The sequence below is a fragment of the Sinocyclocheilus grahami genome, unplaced genomic scaffold (genome assembly GCF_001515645.1).
Source record: "Sinocyclocheilus grahami isolate Dianchi unplaced genomic scaffold, SAMN03320097.WGS_v1.1 scaffold3.1, whole genome shotgun sequence".
NCBI lineage: Eukaryota > Metazoa > Chordata > Actinopteri > Cypriniformes > Cyprinidae > Sinocyclocheilus > Sinocyclocheilus grahami.
This window is the reverse complement of record NW_015505182.1, coordinates 8,266,226-8,281,871: the sequence shown is the minus strand read 5'-3', so window position 1 is coordinate 8,281,871 and position 15,646 is coordinate 8,266,226. Positions and strand designations below refer to the sequence as shown.

Sequence of the window (15,646 nt, the reverse complement as noted above, 5' to 3'; positions counted from 1 at the left end):
CACATGTTATTACATACATATATGTAATATTTAATGTGTATAAATTAAAAAGAAAACAAAATATCAATGCTGTAATAAATGCTATTTATTGCTATGATATACAGTGAACTTTTCATGTCAGCAGACAATATTCCATACAAAATATCTCCGCAAAATAACTGCATCACTGAGATTTTTGGTGGAGTAAACAATTTATTCTGAAGCAATATTTTCATCAGTGTTCTATCAGCTTTTACGTACTTAAATCTGCATATCTGCCTATTTTTTAACCTTTTTAGATGTATGCATCATCTTACATGTCAAATTATTACAATTTATCAATAAATTCAATATACACTATAGGGCTGCTACCAGTCAGATTAAATAATTTACACTGCAAATAACAATAATTACAACTGCAATAAATAATGTTATGAGCTTAATGTTTTAAATGCATTTATGAGTATACAAATAAGAAATGTTGAGGGGAAAAATGCATACTTTTCAACATACTTCTCAACTAAACTACCAGTAAGTGACGGTAAGTCACTGAATGAGTGAGTATTGAGTCATTCATTCAACTGATTGAGTGTGCTATCATGCTGGTATCTTCAGGACTTTCGTGGACAACTGACTCCTATAGTTTTTGATATTCTTCATATTCTGTGTGGTGGTCAGATAAGTTTAAATAGATTTGACCTTTTATGGGCATTTTACCTTTATAAAGCCATTTTTCTATAAGTGTGCATTATCTTTTGAGTCAAATTCTTACATTTAATCAGTGAATAAGAATAATAAGACATTTGGGCTGTTACCAAGCAAATGAAATCAGTATCAACAAAATTCATCTTTGCAATCCAGACATAAGCTGCATCTGAATTGGCATTTAGATGTGTTTACACATTGTTTAATGCAGAACATGAATGCATTTAACCTGCAGTTACAAATGCATAAATAATGTTTTGATATATTAAACATAAAATATTGAATACTGATATTTGAAATAATTTAAAAAATGAAGATACTTTAAATGTGAAATTAAAACCGCCAATAGGTGGCAGTAAGTCACTGTTAAGTGAGTCGTTGTGACTGAACCGAATCATTTAAACGAGTGATTCATTCGCACTGGTCTTCTTCAGTCCTAAATCGGCTGCATTTAAGGACAAAACAATAATTCTGACATCAATAAAACTATTTTTCAGCAATCATTTTTTTGCAACTAGTCAAGTGTTTGTTTTGATATATCAAGATGTGGAAATCAAATTCATCTCCAAGTACATTAGCAACAGTTCCACACTTTTATTTAGCCTAATCATTTTTTTAACCCCTGACAAAAAATATAGTTTCTCAGTTAACTACTGTGAATGTGCCCCATTTGCAAATTCATCTGAAAATTTCCAGGCCAAAAGTTTTATAAAATACTTACAGTTGCACTGCAGAAACAAGGCCACAAGTGTAAATTGACAATATTAATTATTAGTACACAAACCAGTACAAACATGCTGCTAGTATAAAAGTAAGCAAACAATATAAACATATTTGTTGAAAACTTAGCCCACAAAAAAGGTATTACAAAGTAACAAACTCCTAATACTCCAAGATACTGGACTTATCTGTTATAAGTTATCGTTATCTGTAGTCTTTATTGTCTTACGTGTCTAAATATTGACACGTTGATCTATTTGATTTGTCAAGTTTACCCAGTTTTGCATGTACTAAATGGCGTAGTGAATTATAAACCTCCAACATTTTACTACTATAATCTCTTGGCAAGTCCCAAGTCTGTGAGAATGGAAAGATACTGACTATAAATAATATATAAATGAGTTTGATGTCTATTTTTAAAGTACAATAAAACAAATGCACAAACAAAATTAGGGTTGCAACATTAACAGAGCAGCTCAGCGTTTCAACTTCAACTAAATACTTTAGTGCAAGTTGCGAGTTTGGTTCCTATACAACTTTTCTTAAAAGTAATGAGTTCCTGCCCTTGGTATTGCATATAAATTGCTATTATTTCAATGACTGTGATGTTTTTTGTTTAAAAATATTAAGCAGTTATATAAACCATTCAATTGTTATATTTAAAATTGTTACAAGAGATTCCAGATTTAGCCATGAAACCTAAAAATGAAATCTTTGGAATTTTGCCATTCTAATTCTGATTTCTAACAATAATTTCTCTATTATACATAGTATGTACATATTTTTTAAAACCTGAATTACATTTTTTTTATATATTTTTGACAAGGATAACGGAGTATTTCAGAATCAATTGCTGTGTCTAAATTCCTTTTTTAAGGCAGCAAAAAAGCCATCATTTTCCATCTTCTGTGTACCAGATGAGAACGTCCCGCACTTTTCTACTAAGACCCATCGCAGCCAGACCCAGAGCACTGCTGGAGCCTGACACCTGCTTGGACTCTGCAAAAAAAAAAACATTTTGAGTGCTTTCAGTCTAGGAAATGCATATTTTTGATGTGGGTATTAAGATATTAACAAGTTTGTGTACTTACCACCATAGTAATACAGCAGAGCTGCTCCTACAGCCAAACTGAAACAACTAAGGAAGAAAAACGGACCTGCGCAGTGACAAATACACAGTGGGGAAAAAAAGTATTTAGTCAGCCACCAATTGTGCAAGTTCTCCCACTTAAAAAGATGAGAGAGGCCTGCAATTTTCATCATAGGTATACCTCAACTATGAGAGACAAAATGAGAAAAAAAATCCAGAAAATCACATTGTAGGATTTTTAAAGAATTAATTGGTAAATTCCTCGGTAAAATAAGTATTTGGTCACCTACAAACAAGCAAGATTTCTGGCTCTCACAGACCTGTAACTTCTTCTTTAAGAGGCTCCTCTGTCCTCCGTGTGTGTGAGATCCTGGACCACAATACCAGTCAAAAGGGTCAATTTTTTTTTTAATTGAGACTTATACATCATCTGAAAGCTGAATAAATAAGCTTTCCATTGATGTATGGTTTGTTAGGACAATATTTGGCCGAGATACAACTATCTGAATATCTGGAATCTGAGGGTGCAAAAAAAAAAAAAAAATCAAAATATTGAGAAAATCGACTTTAAAGTTGTCCAAATGAAGTCCTTAGTAATGCATATTACTAATCAAAAATTAAGTTTTGATATATTTACAGTAGAAAATTAGCTAAATATATTCGTGGAACATGATCTTTACTTAATATCCTAATGATTTTTGGCATAAAAGAAAAATTGAGAATTTTGACCCATACACTGTATTGTTGGCTATTGCTACAAATATACCCCAGCGACTTAAGACTGGTTTTGTGGTCCATGATGGGACATCATTCATGTAAATTGTGTACATTTACTAGTGCATAATCACTGAAAAGGTTGACTTACTATGGTCATTCATTACATATCTGTCCTTGGGACTCGTGATTGGGACAACTGGTTCACCAGACTCTACAAAAACAAATAAAACTTGGTGGTCAAACCGAAAAGACTTCAAAGTCAAGCTTAATAACAGGCTGAAAGGAACAGTTCACCCAGCTGAAAACGTATTCACCCTCAGGCCATCCAAGATGTAGATGAGTTTGTTTCTTCATAGGAACACATTTGGAGAAATGTAACATTTCATCACTTGCTCACCAATGGATCCTCTGCAGTGAATCAATTCACATCTTGTGAAGTGAAAATCATTCAGTCATTTTTAACTTTAAAATGTCGCTTCCGGCCAAATAATAATGCATCCAAATGTTAACGTAACATATTAGTTTAGAACTTTTTTTTTTAACTTGTAAACGGTGCTTAATCTGTGCATATTTCTCTCCTGATTCAGATTAGACAATTCTTTCACTGGAGATAGCAATACTATATATATTGCTATATTATAGATATTTTAGCCAAAGGAAATGGTTTTAAGAAAAAAAGAAAAAAAGCCTTAATGAAATTGATCCAAATTTGTTCTGATGAAACCAAACGCATCTACATCTTGGATGGCCTTAAATCGCAGGCGATTCATTGCCGATTTTGAATGCGATTTTGTGTAGCTTGTCAGTGAACTACGGCTCTTGTGTAGTAAATGCCGCTCCATCTGAACGCATGTGCTGGAGATTTACTGCTAATCACAGGAGCGGCTTAACTGATGAGATGCGCATGAAAATCGCATTCGATTTTTTGCACAGCCCTACCTGAGGGTGAGTAAATTTTCATCGAATTTTAATTTTTGGGTCAGCTACTCCATAAAATACATTTCTATCACCACTATGAATCAGAAACGATATGCTGCACGGCAAAACTAACTGAACATCCTCAAAAGAATGTTGTTTTTGAGTGGTTATGTGTGGAAAATGATGACTCTGCCAACCTCGGAGTCGGAGGCGTGTGGGTAAACTGAAATAAACGTCCTCCACGTGGAGGTGCAGTGCGCTGTAAAACTCTCGACATGCCTCCTCTCCTTTCTCCTGTAGATGATTCAGCAGCTCCGCCAGCCTGATACAGGTGGGCACATCCAAATCCCTGAACTAATGTTTGGGAAAATCATTATTGGAGAGAGAAATAACATACAAATTTTGACGATTGGACTGTTTATCTGTATTAAGTGCTGCAGACGTGATATCAAAACCCGGAAGGCTAATTCACCATGGGTTCCCTCGAGATTTTCCTATGGGGTTTTTCCAGTGCAGGAGTAAAATAAGGTCTGTGGTAAACACTGCTTGACAATACTTGAACGTTTTATTGTACAGCTGCACACTCTTACACAACAAACGGTCTTATGTGGTTATGTATTATGAAAATGTTTTTAGCATTTTCAGTATAAGTGTGCGTAATATACGTTGTAGAGCAATAAGTCCAAGTATAGTTAATTTGTGTTTACCACAGAGCTTGTTTTACTCAGAAACCCCATAGGAACATCTTGATGTAACCCCTGGTGAATTAGTCAGACGTTTTTGACGTCACGGCTGCAGATACTAAGGGTGGAGCTCTTACCTTGGAGGCCTCCTTGTCAGTCAGGATCTGTGGGTAGATTCTGTTGAGCTGCAGGATGAGTTTATCCACCAGTTCTGTATCTAGACGTCGGTCCGATTTCAGGAACCGGCTGTCTATTCGCAGCTGTTCATGGAAGCTCTCTGCCATTTACACAGAAATAAAGCCATACAGGTTGAGTGAGTAAATCATCAAATTGTAATTTTCTGGATTAACTATTCCTTTGAATAATCCCTATTTGTCTAGTAACAAATATCTAAATAAATACTGTGCACATTTCAGCCAGAAGATGGAGCCACTTCATAAATATTACATTGAGCAGACACTGACTGGGAACGCAAGACTGGCAAACATACTTCTGAGGTACATTGAGAGTTATTTAAATGTCTTTTAGCCAACCAAACGCCTTAAAAGTTCGGAAATATTATATTAACGGATTATAGAGCTTCTGAAATGTAACATATTAAGCAGGGTGGACTTTAATGCACCGTAATGGAGCACAACGACAACTGTCGAAGCAAAACTTGTCGAAGCAGCTCAAGTTTGTGAGCAGCGTGTAACTTATAAGGATCCTATAAAGCACACTTTATAAAGTAAAAATGATCGGTTTATAGTTCATATTTATACTTCACATCAGCAGTAACAAATATAAGTTTGACTGACCTCCCATTTTGAAGTGCCCTCTGCTGTCTTTTGTTTGGAAACGCCCATTGCATTGTATGTGGAGGGGCGGAGACCATGGTGAGAAATACCGGAAGTCCCGATCAAAATGAGGAAAAGGGGAAAAGTCACATACGGAAGTTCACGCAAATACAGTTTATATTTAGTGTAAAGTCTAGATTCAATTCCCTTAGTATCAGAGATTATACTGAATATGAGAATATTAGATGCAGTAATCAGTGAGCGCTACACTCTTATCTAAAACGATTTTAATAATAAATATAATTTATATTATATAAATAAATAATATTAATATTTATAGATACACGTTCGACCATATAGCCTATAATTGACGGTTTAAAGGCATATTCCTAACCCTAACCACCCATATACCATGTTTTTACACTTATATAATGTCCTACCAGTGTCACCAACTCAGTTCAGAGATAACGGAAATGTGTTGTTGTTGTTTAGCCCAAAATATAAGACTTTCGAAAATAAATAAACCTTACCCAAGAATAATTGCTATTGCTAATCTGCTATATTTCCTAATAAATTTATGTTGAGCAGGAAATATTATTTTCTTAATATTAGGCCTACCACAACCCTGATTTGAACAATTGTGTGATATTGCTTTAGTTTAGAAAACAGTAATTCATATTATATCATTTTAAATCGTTCAAAAAACAATGAAGTATATGGAAAAAGCACTCGGCCTGTTCTTTTCAAATTCTTTCCCCACTCTGCTTTCACTCAGCACTGCTCATATAATCTGTAACATCATGAATATAGTCAAGCGAAAAGATGCCAACAGTGAAACATCCCAGCACTGTTGGACTCATGGAAATCTGTTTGACCAAATTTGAGGACCAAAGCTAATTTTCAACAACTAATATACAACCTGAAACAAACAGTAATATTTTATATTAGTTTATTTATTAATTTTTTTGCTACTTTTTTTGTCAATGAGAAATGTTAAGACAGACATGGGCCTATAATGTGTTCCTCCTGATAAACTACAGAGCACAAATGTTTAGAAAAAAAGCAGAACATTGACATCAGCACTGTAAAAAAAAAAAAAAAACACAGGCGAGGCAGTATAGCTTACATTGTACCTGTAAGATTTCAAGTAGAAATGCAAAGAGGCAGCACATGTGCCAGTAATAATGCATACAAACCTAATCATTAATACTGAACTGATAGCCAAGGTTATGAATAAATAATAACAAACATGTGAGGTCATTCCATAAAAATGTGTAAAAATAAATTCAAAATGTCATATAAAGCTATGACATGGCTGATGAAGCGGTTTCAGCAAATAGAAAACTATTGCATACACTCCAGAAACAGCACAAAATTGCACTTAATTTGTAGTCAGACGAAAAAGAAAAGAAAAAGGTCTTTTAAAACTTTAAAACGTCTTAAATTTTAAATGGCACTAATGTTCTGAGGCAAAGTTTTCTGCTTGCTGAAATACAAACAAATAACAAAATTATTAGCAAGGCTACGCATAGGAAAATAATGACTACCAATATCTACAGACAGCCATGATGACCGCCATCAGAAATCATTACTTCCTCAAAGGAATGTATGATTTTAACACGCCTAATAACATTTAAAATCTCCTAAACGAGCAATCTGAGTTGACATTCCGAAAATGTTTAATTATTGTCCAAATTAGATGTGGGCCAAGTGGGCTAGATCTATAGCGAGACTGACAGAAATACTGAAGACTATGGCTCTTAGAATTGTTCATCAAACGTTGCATAAAAGGCACAGGAGGTCTTATGAGAGGGTAATACAAAACAGATAATCAATGTCTAAAACAAATATGTATTGCAATGTAAAATACAAAATGCTGACCTTAATGCAGTATTTGGCAAAAAAGTAGAAAGTATTCCAATTTGGAATTGATATAGATTTTTATGTCTTGAATTTAACATATGCTTGACCCACTATGAAAATTGACTCCAAACTTTTCAGTCAAAGTCAAACTTATTGTTCCTTAAGTGGAGCTACACTACATGATAGCAAGATAATGTTCAGTTAGAATGTTTGACTATTGAACAGAACAAGAAACAAATATAGGCCTTATTAACATAATCGTTCTCCCTGGAATATGCTTAGACCCTGACAGTTAAGCATAAAAGACTATAAACAAACCACAGTTCTTATATTATTTTTGTTTTTCAGTTAAATACATAACATTCGCAAGAACAAAACAAAAAAATGTGCCAAGTATACTGAAATGTGCATCTCTTACATAACTAATGAACTAAAGGTGCACATTAAACAAAAATAAAGCAGAAAAAAAATACCACAGTAACAGTCAGAATCATGATTACATAGATCGGTTGGCTTTACATGTGAGCCTGTGTGTTTTCTTGCAGCCACATCCAGGGACAAATTTCTTGTTTCCATAATTGGAGCAGACATGTGTATTCTGGACGTATGTGCAGAGCGAAGGAAGAGGGAAATAACCATTTGCGGATAATCTCCAGAGCTAATAAAATTACTGCAAAATTGAGAAACAAAACGATCATCAGAAATATTACATCACAACTGATCCAAATGTATTGTAAATAATTAATTTATCTTAAGTCAAGCTGATCACACTGGACATAGTGAAAGTTACCGTCAACACTGAGACAGGTTAGACCCATTAGTACACAGCAAAACAGGGAAGACTCATTTTTTCCAGATGCAATGGACTGCAGGAAGCAAAAGACTCAACAGACAGCATGCCAACTAATATAAACGGTTAAAACTGAGAGCAACAGATCATGCATGCTACAGTGGTTCAGAGTCACACTGTAAAGACAACATGGACAATGTGTTATGCTGGCTGAAAGGCTAGATGAAATAGTATGAACAAAACCAACAAAAGACACGGATGACAAAGTGTGCAAAAAACTCTATAATTCTAGACATCATCTATGACAACTCTCAATTTTGTCATTTTTTAGCCACAAAATCTGTAGCATCAATTATGTCCTTTAGGGTTGCAACCTGGATTGCAAAGCACCCATCAGGCTCAGTAAAGTGCGTCTCTGTCGGGATTACACAGATTTATTTGCACTGACACAGAGATTAACAGACTAGCTTTGTGAAACTGGGTTGAACTCAATGACAATCAATGCTGGTTGGGTGAAAGTAGAAACATTGGGCTCAGACATTCAGAGAGAAAAGACAAATTTAGACAAATGTAAATGTATTTTACCATGTTTAGACATTTTCCAAGTATCGTTTCCTCAATACTTGTTTATAGATATCCAAGTTTCAGCGAGTTTAGTTGCAACTGAATCCAATTTATCTGTTTGTACAGTGTGCTCTGGTTATATACTAAACAATGTCAAATGTGGTAGGTCATGCAGTTAATCAATGCATACCAGAACTTTGCATGCACTACAACCTGCTTTCTTTCAAAAAACTAGTACTGTAAGTAGTACAAATGTCAAGAGTACTGGTACTCCTCGATAATAAGTCACAAAAGAGACTCAATTTGGTATCCAAATATTGGAATTAGCCTATTACAAAAAAAAATATTGTAGTAATTTCTTTTACTTGTAGTGATTGTGATAACTTTAGTAGATAGTATGGCATTGCCAAGCCATCCAATCTCTCCAGGTAGATTTATAGGAGAAGGACTGACTGACTTGTATTAATGAAGCCATCAGAACTGTTAGCATAAACAGTGACATGCTAGCATTGTTTTATCCCAAGCACACATACAGTAAAAGGAATGTTAGTTATGCTGACGAGTGACAGTTACACACAGGTGTTAATCGGATCCAGTGTCACACAGAATTTTATACTTCTCACTGCAGAAAACCGCAGGACTTCCAATGAGGCCGTGTGGTTGCGGTCGGTTCTTACAGGGAAGTCTAGGACTTACATGGGGACTGGAAAACGATAAGGGTCCCCTGCCACGGCCAGATGAAGCCTTTCCACGGCTGCCTGGCCCAGCACCGGATCCTCTTCGGGATTGCTCGTGGTCAAACTCCAGATCCTCCAATCTCTGTGTAAGGGCCAGTTTCTGCTGGATGGCCATACGCAGGAGGGAGTTCAGAGTCTTCTTCTCATCTTCTGCTGCAGCCAGCTGCCTCTGCATGTCGTCCAATTGTGTTACGTATTCATCACACCTAAAGAATAAAAGGAGAAAGAGGGATAGAGCAGGAGAGATTTAGTTCCTGGATTAAGCAACCCTACTGTTTCTGGTTATTTGGTTGGGGTGAGTCAGACAAAGCAAGCTGGAAGAGAAACAACTTTCAGTTGTGTTCCCGCACTACCTGGTGGCGAACATTGCCCTGAGAGAGGAGAATGTGGCGGCATCTTCTTTAAGAGCCTTCAGCTCGTTCCTCAACTTCATTATGGTTTCGGTGACCATGGCCTTTTCATTCTCATATTTGCTCTTTAGGTTTGCCAGGGCAACCTCTGCTGTCTGAAAGAGGACAGAACCACACCACAGTTCAGAAAAAGCTCTTGGAAAAACTAGCAGTCTAGTTGGATGGTCTACAAGAAGATCAATATTCTGGCGTCATATACACCCATGCCAAGCTAATCGTTTTTATTCTCACATGTTTATTGGCCTTGAGCACAGTCCTCAGGGTGGCAATCTGTTCTCGCTTAGTGCTCAGCAGGGACTTGAGCTTCAAAATCTCCTCCATGTAAGCAGCTTGGTCTTTATCCGCCACTGCGGCCAACTCTAGAGAAGCAATTCTTTGCCTAGATAGTACTGTGGTACGATCCACCGCTTTCTGCAAGTGGCGTATCTGATCGCGAATTATTGCTACTAGGTTGTAGATGTCCATTGGTTCAGGACGTGGATCTTCTCTGACTGGTGTCCCAGAAGTCGAACTGTCAGCGGCGGTGGAGTTGGATCTCGGTGTCTCGGCTGTGCTGTCACTGGTTTGCGTCAACGTAGACTGAAGATCTTTACCGTCGGTCTTGTTTCCTTTACCCTCTTTGTAGAAATCGAGCATGACACGATTCGGGGTTTCGTTGTTGCACATGCAGACATGGTGGTAGAGGTTTGCAAGCTCTTCACTAAAGGCAACAAGCTCATCCTGGGCAACGCTGAGACTGCCTTCTGTCTCGCCGGCAACTGCACTCACTTCCTTCAGCTCCTTTTCCAACCGAGCGACTTGATCACGGTCTGCACGGCTGCTGCTCTCCAAATGAGACACTTGAATACTGAGGTCACGCACGTGTCCCTCCAGTCGTGCCCGTACCTCCTCATGCTCGGCCTTCATCTAGAAGAATCATGCATAATCATGTTTACACTAAATCATCAACCCATCAATAAACAAATAATACTGAACAAAACTCAACTTTTCTCAGTCCCACTCACCTCATCATGCTCCGATTTTAGTGCCTTCAGCTCCTCCCTCAGTTCACCTGCCTCTGCTATGGCTACTTCATACTTGCAGCGAAGTATCTCTGGTCCATTGATATCCAGCTCATAATAGTCCACATCATTGTCCTCTCGACTGTCCCGCTCTCGCTCACTGTCCAGGGCTGACTGCCGCTCCTTGCCTGCCTGCAATCTCCTCATTACGCCCAAATCATCGCTAAGTCTCGTCATAGCCTCCTGCTGTTCAGCTAATGCTCCTCGAGCATGCTCTAACTGCTTCTGAGAGTCCTGTAAAGTGGTGAGAAGAGCCACCTTCTCTCGTTCCACCTGCAAGATGAAATGGAGGGGATAAATGCTACATTTAATGTGGTTTGGAACAAGGTGACTATGTCAACAAGGTTGACCGAAAGGTTGAATGCCAATCAAATGCGAAGGATAGTCAATACCTGTAAGAGCTGTTGCTTAAGTTTCTGGATTTCAGAGATGTTCAGCTCTGTCAACAAGTCATCCACCAGACTTGGTGCGGGACGGTAGTTTCCATCTCTTTTGGGAGAAGACAATCTATTATCTTCGTCGTTAACGTCGCTGACTTTAGCTAATCCGTTTTCAAACTTCAAAATGGCCTCGTCGTTATTTGGTTCATCTGCACTCAGTTTGAGCCCATCCAATGAGCTGGCAAGAAGGGAGTCTCCCAGGGTCATGTGATGTGTCAATTCTTTTCGAAGAGCTGCTTTCTGCTCCCGTTCGGTCTTTACAGTTTCTAGAGCCTCTGTTAGCTGACGCTCAGCTATTTCGCGTAACCGAACAGCATCCTCTAGCTGGCTGTTTAGGTACTGCACTTCCTCTTCCAAGCGTCGATTCTCATGCTTTAGTCCCTCGAACTCCACCTTTGGAAGAGAACAGAGATTTATGAGAAACAAACCAAAGACAAATGGTATGGTAACAGCAGACTTATATAAATGCCACTATGTGAAAGTAGTAGTCATCTTTAAGAAAACACTTTCATCAAAAGTGCCTCCATGGTGATGGTCCTGGGACTGGAACTGGAACCAGCAACCTTTCGATTACTATTCATGAGCTTTGTCTACCCTTCCACACCCACATTTGATGTGATCAATGGTCAATGCTACTAACCTGACCCTGTTTAAGGGTGGAGACTTGTTTCTGAAGGCTGATGTTCTCCTCTTCCAGTTCAGTGTAGTCTTGCAGCAGACGAGACTCTCGGATCTTGTACTCTCTAATGTCGTCATGCAGGCGACTGCGCTGTAGCTCCACAAGCTCATTATTCTTAAAGACACAACAAGTTTAGTTGACAAAAGACTAATATAGAACATAGAAGTAGCATAACTAGGGTCATAACTCACTGGGTTCGTTTTATAAATATGTTTAGTAAACTCAACACTCTTAATTAAACCCTCTACAGCACAAACCTCTCTCAGCTCGAGTGCATGGGTGGCCAGACGTTCATTCTCCGCCTGGGTGCTGGTGAGGGTGTTTTTTGTTTGTCGCAGGTCAGCTTGCAGTTCCTGCACTCTCTGCTCATAGTACGCCTCTTTAGATGCTGACTCAAGGATGAGGGACTCCTCCCTGCTTTCCCCATCTGCAGCCACCTTTCTATGGGTGGAGTGAACCTGGCCATATGCCTGTATGAACATGATCGGAGAGAGATTGGGGTTAGAATAATGTATGAAGTCTATCAAGTTCTAGCACTATGGCTATACTAGACTATAGAAGTCTGTCAATTCTGTCTGGGCCTATGCTAGACATTGAAGCCAAATTTCAGGATTCCCACAGACAGTTTAGTTTGTATGTGGGACACTTTGTAAAGCTCAAAGATGCATTTCCTGCAAACTGATGATGTAACTGGCTACAGAAAAACCTAGTTGAATTCTGTCCGGAAGCTCTTTTTATCAAACGCTCCGTCTCTTTCTTTCCCCACTAAATTTGTGTGCCAGTCTGAATGATGTCATTGGCATGCTACAGCCTGACTAAGTGACCACACACACGCACAACCATGGCAGTACAAGCCGTAAATGTTAACAGCTCCATTAGTGCTGGTGGCCTGGTTGAATGGCTAGCAGAAAGGCATGCAGGGATCACTGATGTATGATCGACAAAGCACACAATGCAACATACATCAGGCTGTTTCTTCAAAGTCCCTCTGGACTTTAAGAAAATAAACACACTTCACACTCTCAATGGTTTATTTATCCACTAACAATGTGAAACAGTCAACATACATGTATCTGAGGAGAATTGTAATTTACAAAAGTTATGAACTTTTCCACCATAGTGTCATTTGTACCACATGTCAAATGATGTATTGTGATGGAAATTAGTGTTTTGGAAATCACATTTTCAGCATTAATGGAAATAAAATGGACAACTCGTTTGTCTTACCAAGTCTAATTTCATAGCTAGCATTTTATGCATCATAAATAAACACATTTTCATTCAAACTCTTTGGTAGCCCTTCAGGCAGGCACTCTTTAGATTTTGGTAGCCCAAAATTAATTTAACTAGCCCAAATAAAAATAAAGATTTCATAAAATTGGTATCGAAAAAAGTATCGTTTAGGAACCGGTATCGACGTCAAGGTATTGGTACTGATATCGAAAATATTTGAATGATACCCACACCCCTATAAGTGACATTGGCCCATGATGATATCAGAACGCATGTGAGACAGAAAGAGATGTGGAAATGGTGTCAGCACTAAGTCCTCCTCCTGCCACAGCAGCTGCTGCTAAGAACCGGCAGCTGTCCACCTGTCACTCTGGGTTGCCAAGACATCTCTTTAGATCTTTATTCTGATTCCAGAACAGAGATTCCATGGATAAAGACAATGCCAACAACACACAGACCCCCAACACTGTGCGTTTCTCTCTATTCCTGAACTATTGATTAAAGACTATTTTTGTGATCAGGTCTTTAATAAAAGATGACACAAAATTTCTGTGTAGCATAAACTGATTCCTTGTATATCTGATAATCAACTAACAATTCTCAGTACTGCTCTGCTTAAACTGAACCGGAGTTGCATTCGCAGCTTACGCTGTATAACTAAAGGCCTTGTTAAATATATCCATGCCACTGCTGTGTAAGTCTTCCACTGAGACTTCAGGAGCAAGATTAAGCAGTGATGTTAAACAAGACTTCTTACCTGCACAGTAGGGCTGCACGATAAATCGCATGCGATATTTAATGCGCATCTTGTCAGAAAGCCGGTTCTGTAATCAACGGTAAATCTCCATCACGTGTGTGCTTTCACATTAAGCAGCATTAACTACACAGAGCCGTTGTTGACTGACGAGCTGCGCAAAAAATCGCGCGAATATGAACGTGGTTTTGCGCAGTAACAAACAAGGACCAGTCCGTGTCACTTCTACAAAAAAATCTAAAACATCACTGTAATGATGACATATTCACCTCTCAAAAAAGTTTTTATAAAATTAGTTTTTGGTAAATCATTCAAATGTATGTGTTGCCAAGCGGCAACACTGTGCAATAGTGGAATGACATTATTACAATAGTTTAGCTAGCTAGCAAGGTCAGCTGCAATTTGTTAAGCTGTAACAATAACAACATTAATACTAGTGAAATCATGTTGATTAGTCGTATGTTAATGGCATTTGTATTATGGATATAATCAAACTGAAATGGCAATTTTACTTTTGATTAAATATGAATACAGGTAACATTACATCAGTGAGCACGGCCATATGCTATGGCAAGGTAAAGAAGAAAAAGGCAGAACTTGCTCTTCCTGCACATGAAAAAACTGCTTCGTGAAGTTTCATACATAAAAAAGGTGATCTTTCAAGGATTATTGGGGGGGGTATATATTCATAGTCTTCCTCTCAAGAGATTGCATAATGCTGATGTAGCAACGTTTGTAGATCGAGAAGGAGGCGGGAACCAGCTGACATTTAAACAAAACTTTAATAAAATAAACAAACACAAAATAGCGCGACAGCCCCTCGCGGACGACTGTCGTGCACAAACAAAACCAAAACACAAAATAAACTCCAGGCCTGGTCCTCTCTCGTCTTTCACTGTCATCACTCCTCCTTTTTATCCTTCCGGAGCTCCTCCGTGAGACTCGAGACCGGTGAGTGGTGCAGGTGTCGCTCATTATCAATTACTCCACCGGCCTCGCTCCGTTCCCACGGCTCTCGGCCCGCCCCTTTCGTCACATACCCCCATCGCCCCTCGCAGGCCGGGGGTACTCACGAGACTGCACTCTACTCCACGGGAGCCGATCACGGCGGCCGCGGCATACCTGGGGGTAAGGACAGACAGACGAGGCGAGAGAAAAGGAGACGGAAGGATGAGGAGAGACAGAGACGAGAGAGGGGAGAGGGGAAAAAAATTTAAATCCTGTTCCGGTTCCCAGACACACTGCCGCTCGGCACTCCACCAGCTGGGTAAGCTCTTCCGCGATGCCAGGCGGCAACACTGGACAGCCCTCTGTGGACGGCGACGGCTCCTCCACGTTCGGGCAGCCGGCAGGAGTCCCCCGTTCCCTGCTCCTCCCCATCATGGCGGATGGCAGCAGGCTCTGGCCTCAGGCGAACGGCGGTGACTCCTCCGCTCCCTCACGGACGGCAGCCATCCCTCCACAGCCCAGGCGGCCGGCAGCGAGTTCGTCCCCCCCGGCAACTCACTCCAGCCCACCGCCTCGAGC

General features: G+C 39.1%; 2 protein-coding genes across 4 annotated transcripts in view; both read right to left on the bottom strand.

Moving 5' to 3' along the window:
- Positions 1-1,100: 1,100 nt before the first annotated feature.
- Positions 1,101-5,699, bottom strand: LOC107578971 (caspase recruitment domain-containing protein 19-like). Its single transcript, XM_016264898.1, has 6 exons — positions 5,610-5,699; positions 4,950-5,089; positions 4,327-4,483; positions 3,360-3,422; positions 2,496-2,561; positions 1,101-2,403 (listed from the first exon to the last, which is right to left on the bottom strand). Exons 1-6 carry the CDS (start codon positions 5,614-5,616, stop codon positions 2,297-2,299), a joined length of 540 nt encoding a protein of 179 aa, XP_016120384.1. The 5' UTR covers positions 5,617-5,699; the 3' UTR covers positions 1,101-2,296.
- A 796-nt stretch (positions 5,700-6,495) lies between these two features.
- The window catches only part of LOC107578651 (protein bicaudal D homolog 2-like), a 14,380-nt gene continuing 5,229 nt past the window's right edge, over positions 6,496-15,646 (bottom strand). The window contains exons 2-9 of one of the 3 annotated variants that reach the window (XR_001608383.1): positions 12,390-12,602; positions 12,094-12,246; positions 11,406-11,846; positions 10,957-11,286; positions 10,184-10,858; positions 9,896-10,047; positions 8,242-9,748; positions 6,496-8,121 (exon numbers count right to left, since the gene is read on the bottom strand). Coding sequence is in view for 2 of the 3 variants with exons in the window: in XM_016264616.1 (XP_016120102.1) it covers positions 9,388-9,748; positions 9,896-10,047; positions 10,184-10,858; positions 10,957-11,286; positions 11,406-11,846; positions 12,094-12,246; positions 12,390-12,602 (2,325 nt within the window). In the remaining variant the exon portion in view is untranslated. Of the gene's footprint in view, positions 9,749-9,895; positions 10,048-10,183; positions 10,859-10,956; positions 11,287-11,405; positions 11,847-12,093; positions 12,247-12,389; positions 12,603-15,646 lie in introns of all 3 variants that reach the window. The other 2 variants (XM_016264711.1, XM_016264616.1) reach the window with 2 other exon arrangements.

Bases quoted from the DNA above. Each gene is read 5' to 3' on its own strand.
- LOC107578971 (XM_016264898.1), bottom strand. The intron at 3,423-4,326 runs GTTGGCAGAGTC...TTGTTTTTGTAG, and splicing joins CACACGCCTCCGACTCCGAG to AGTCTGGTGAACCAGTTGTC. The intron at 2,404-2,495 runs GTAAGTACACAA...TTTTTTTTGCAG, and splicing joins TCTGCTGTATTACTATGGTG to AGTCCAAGCAGGTGTCAGGC.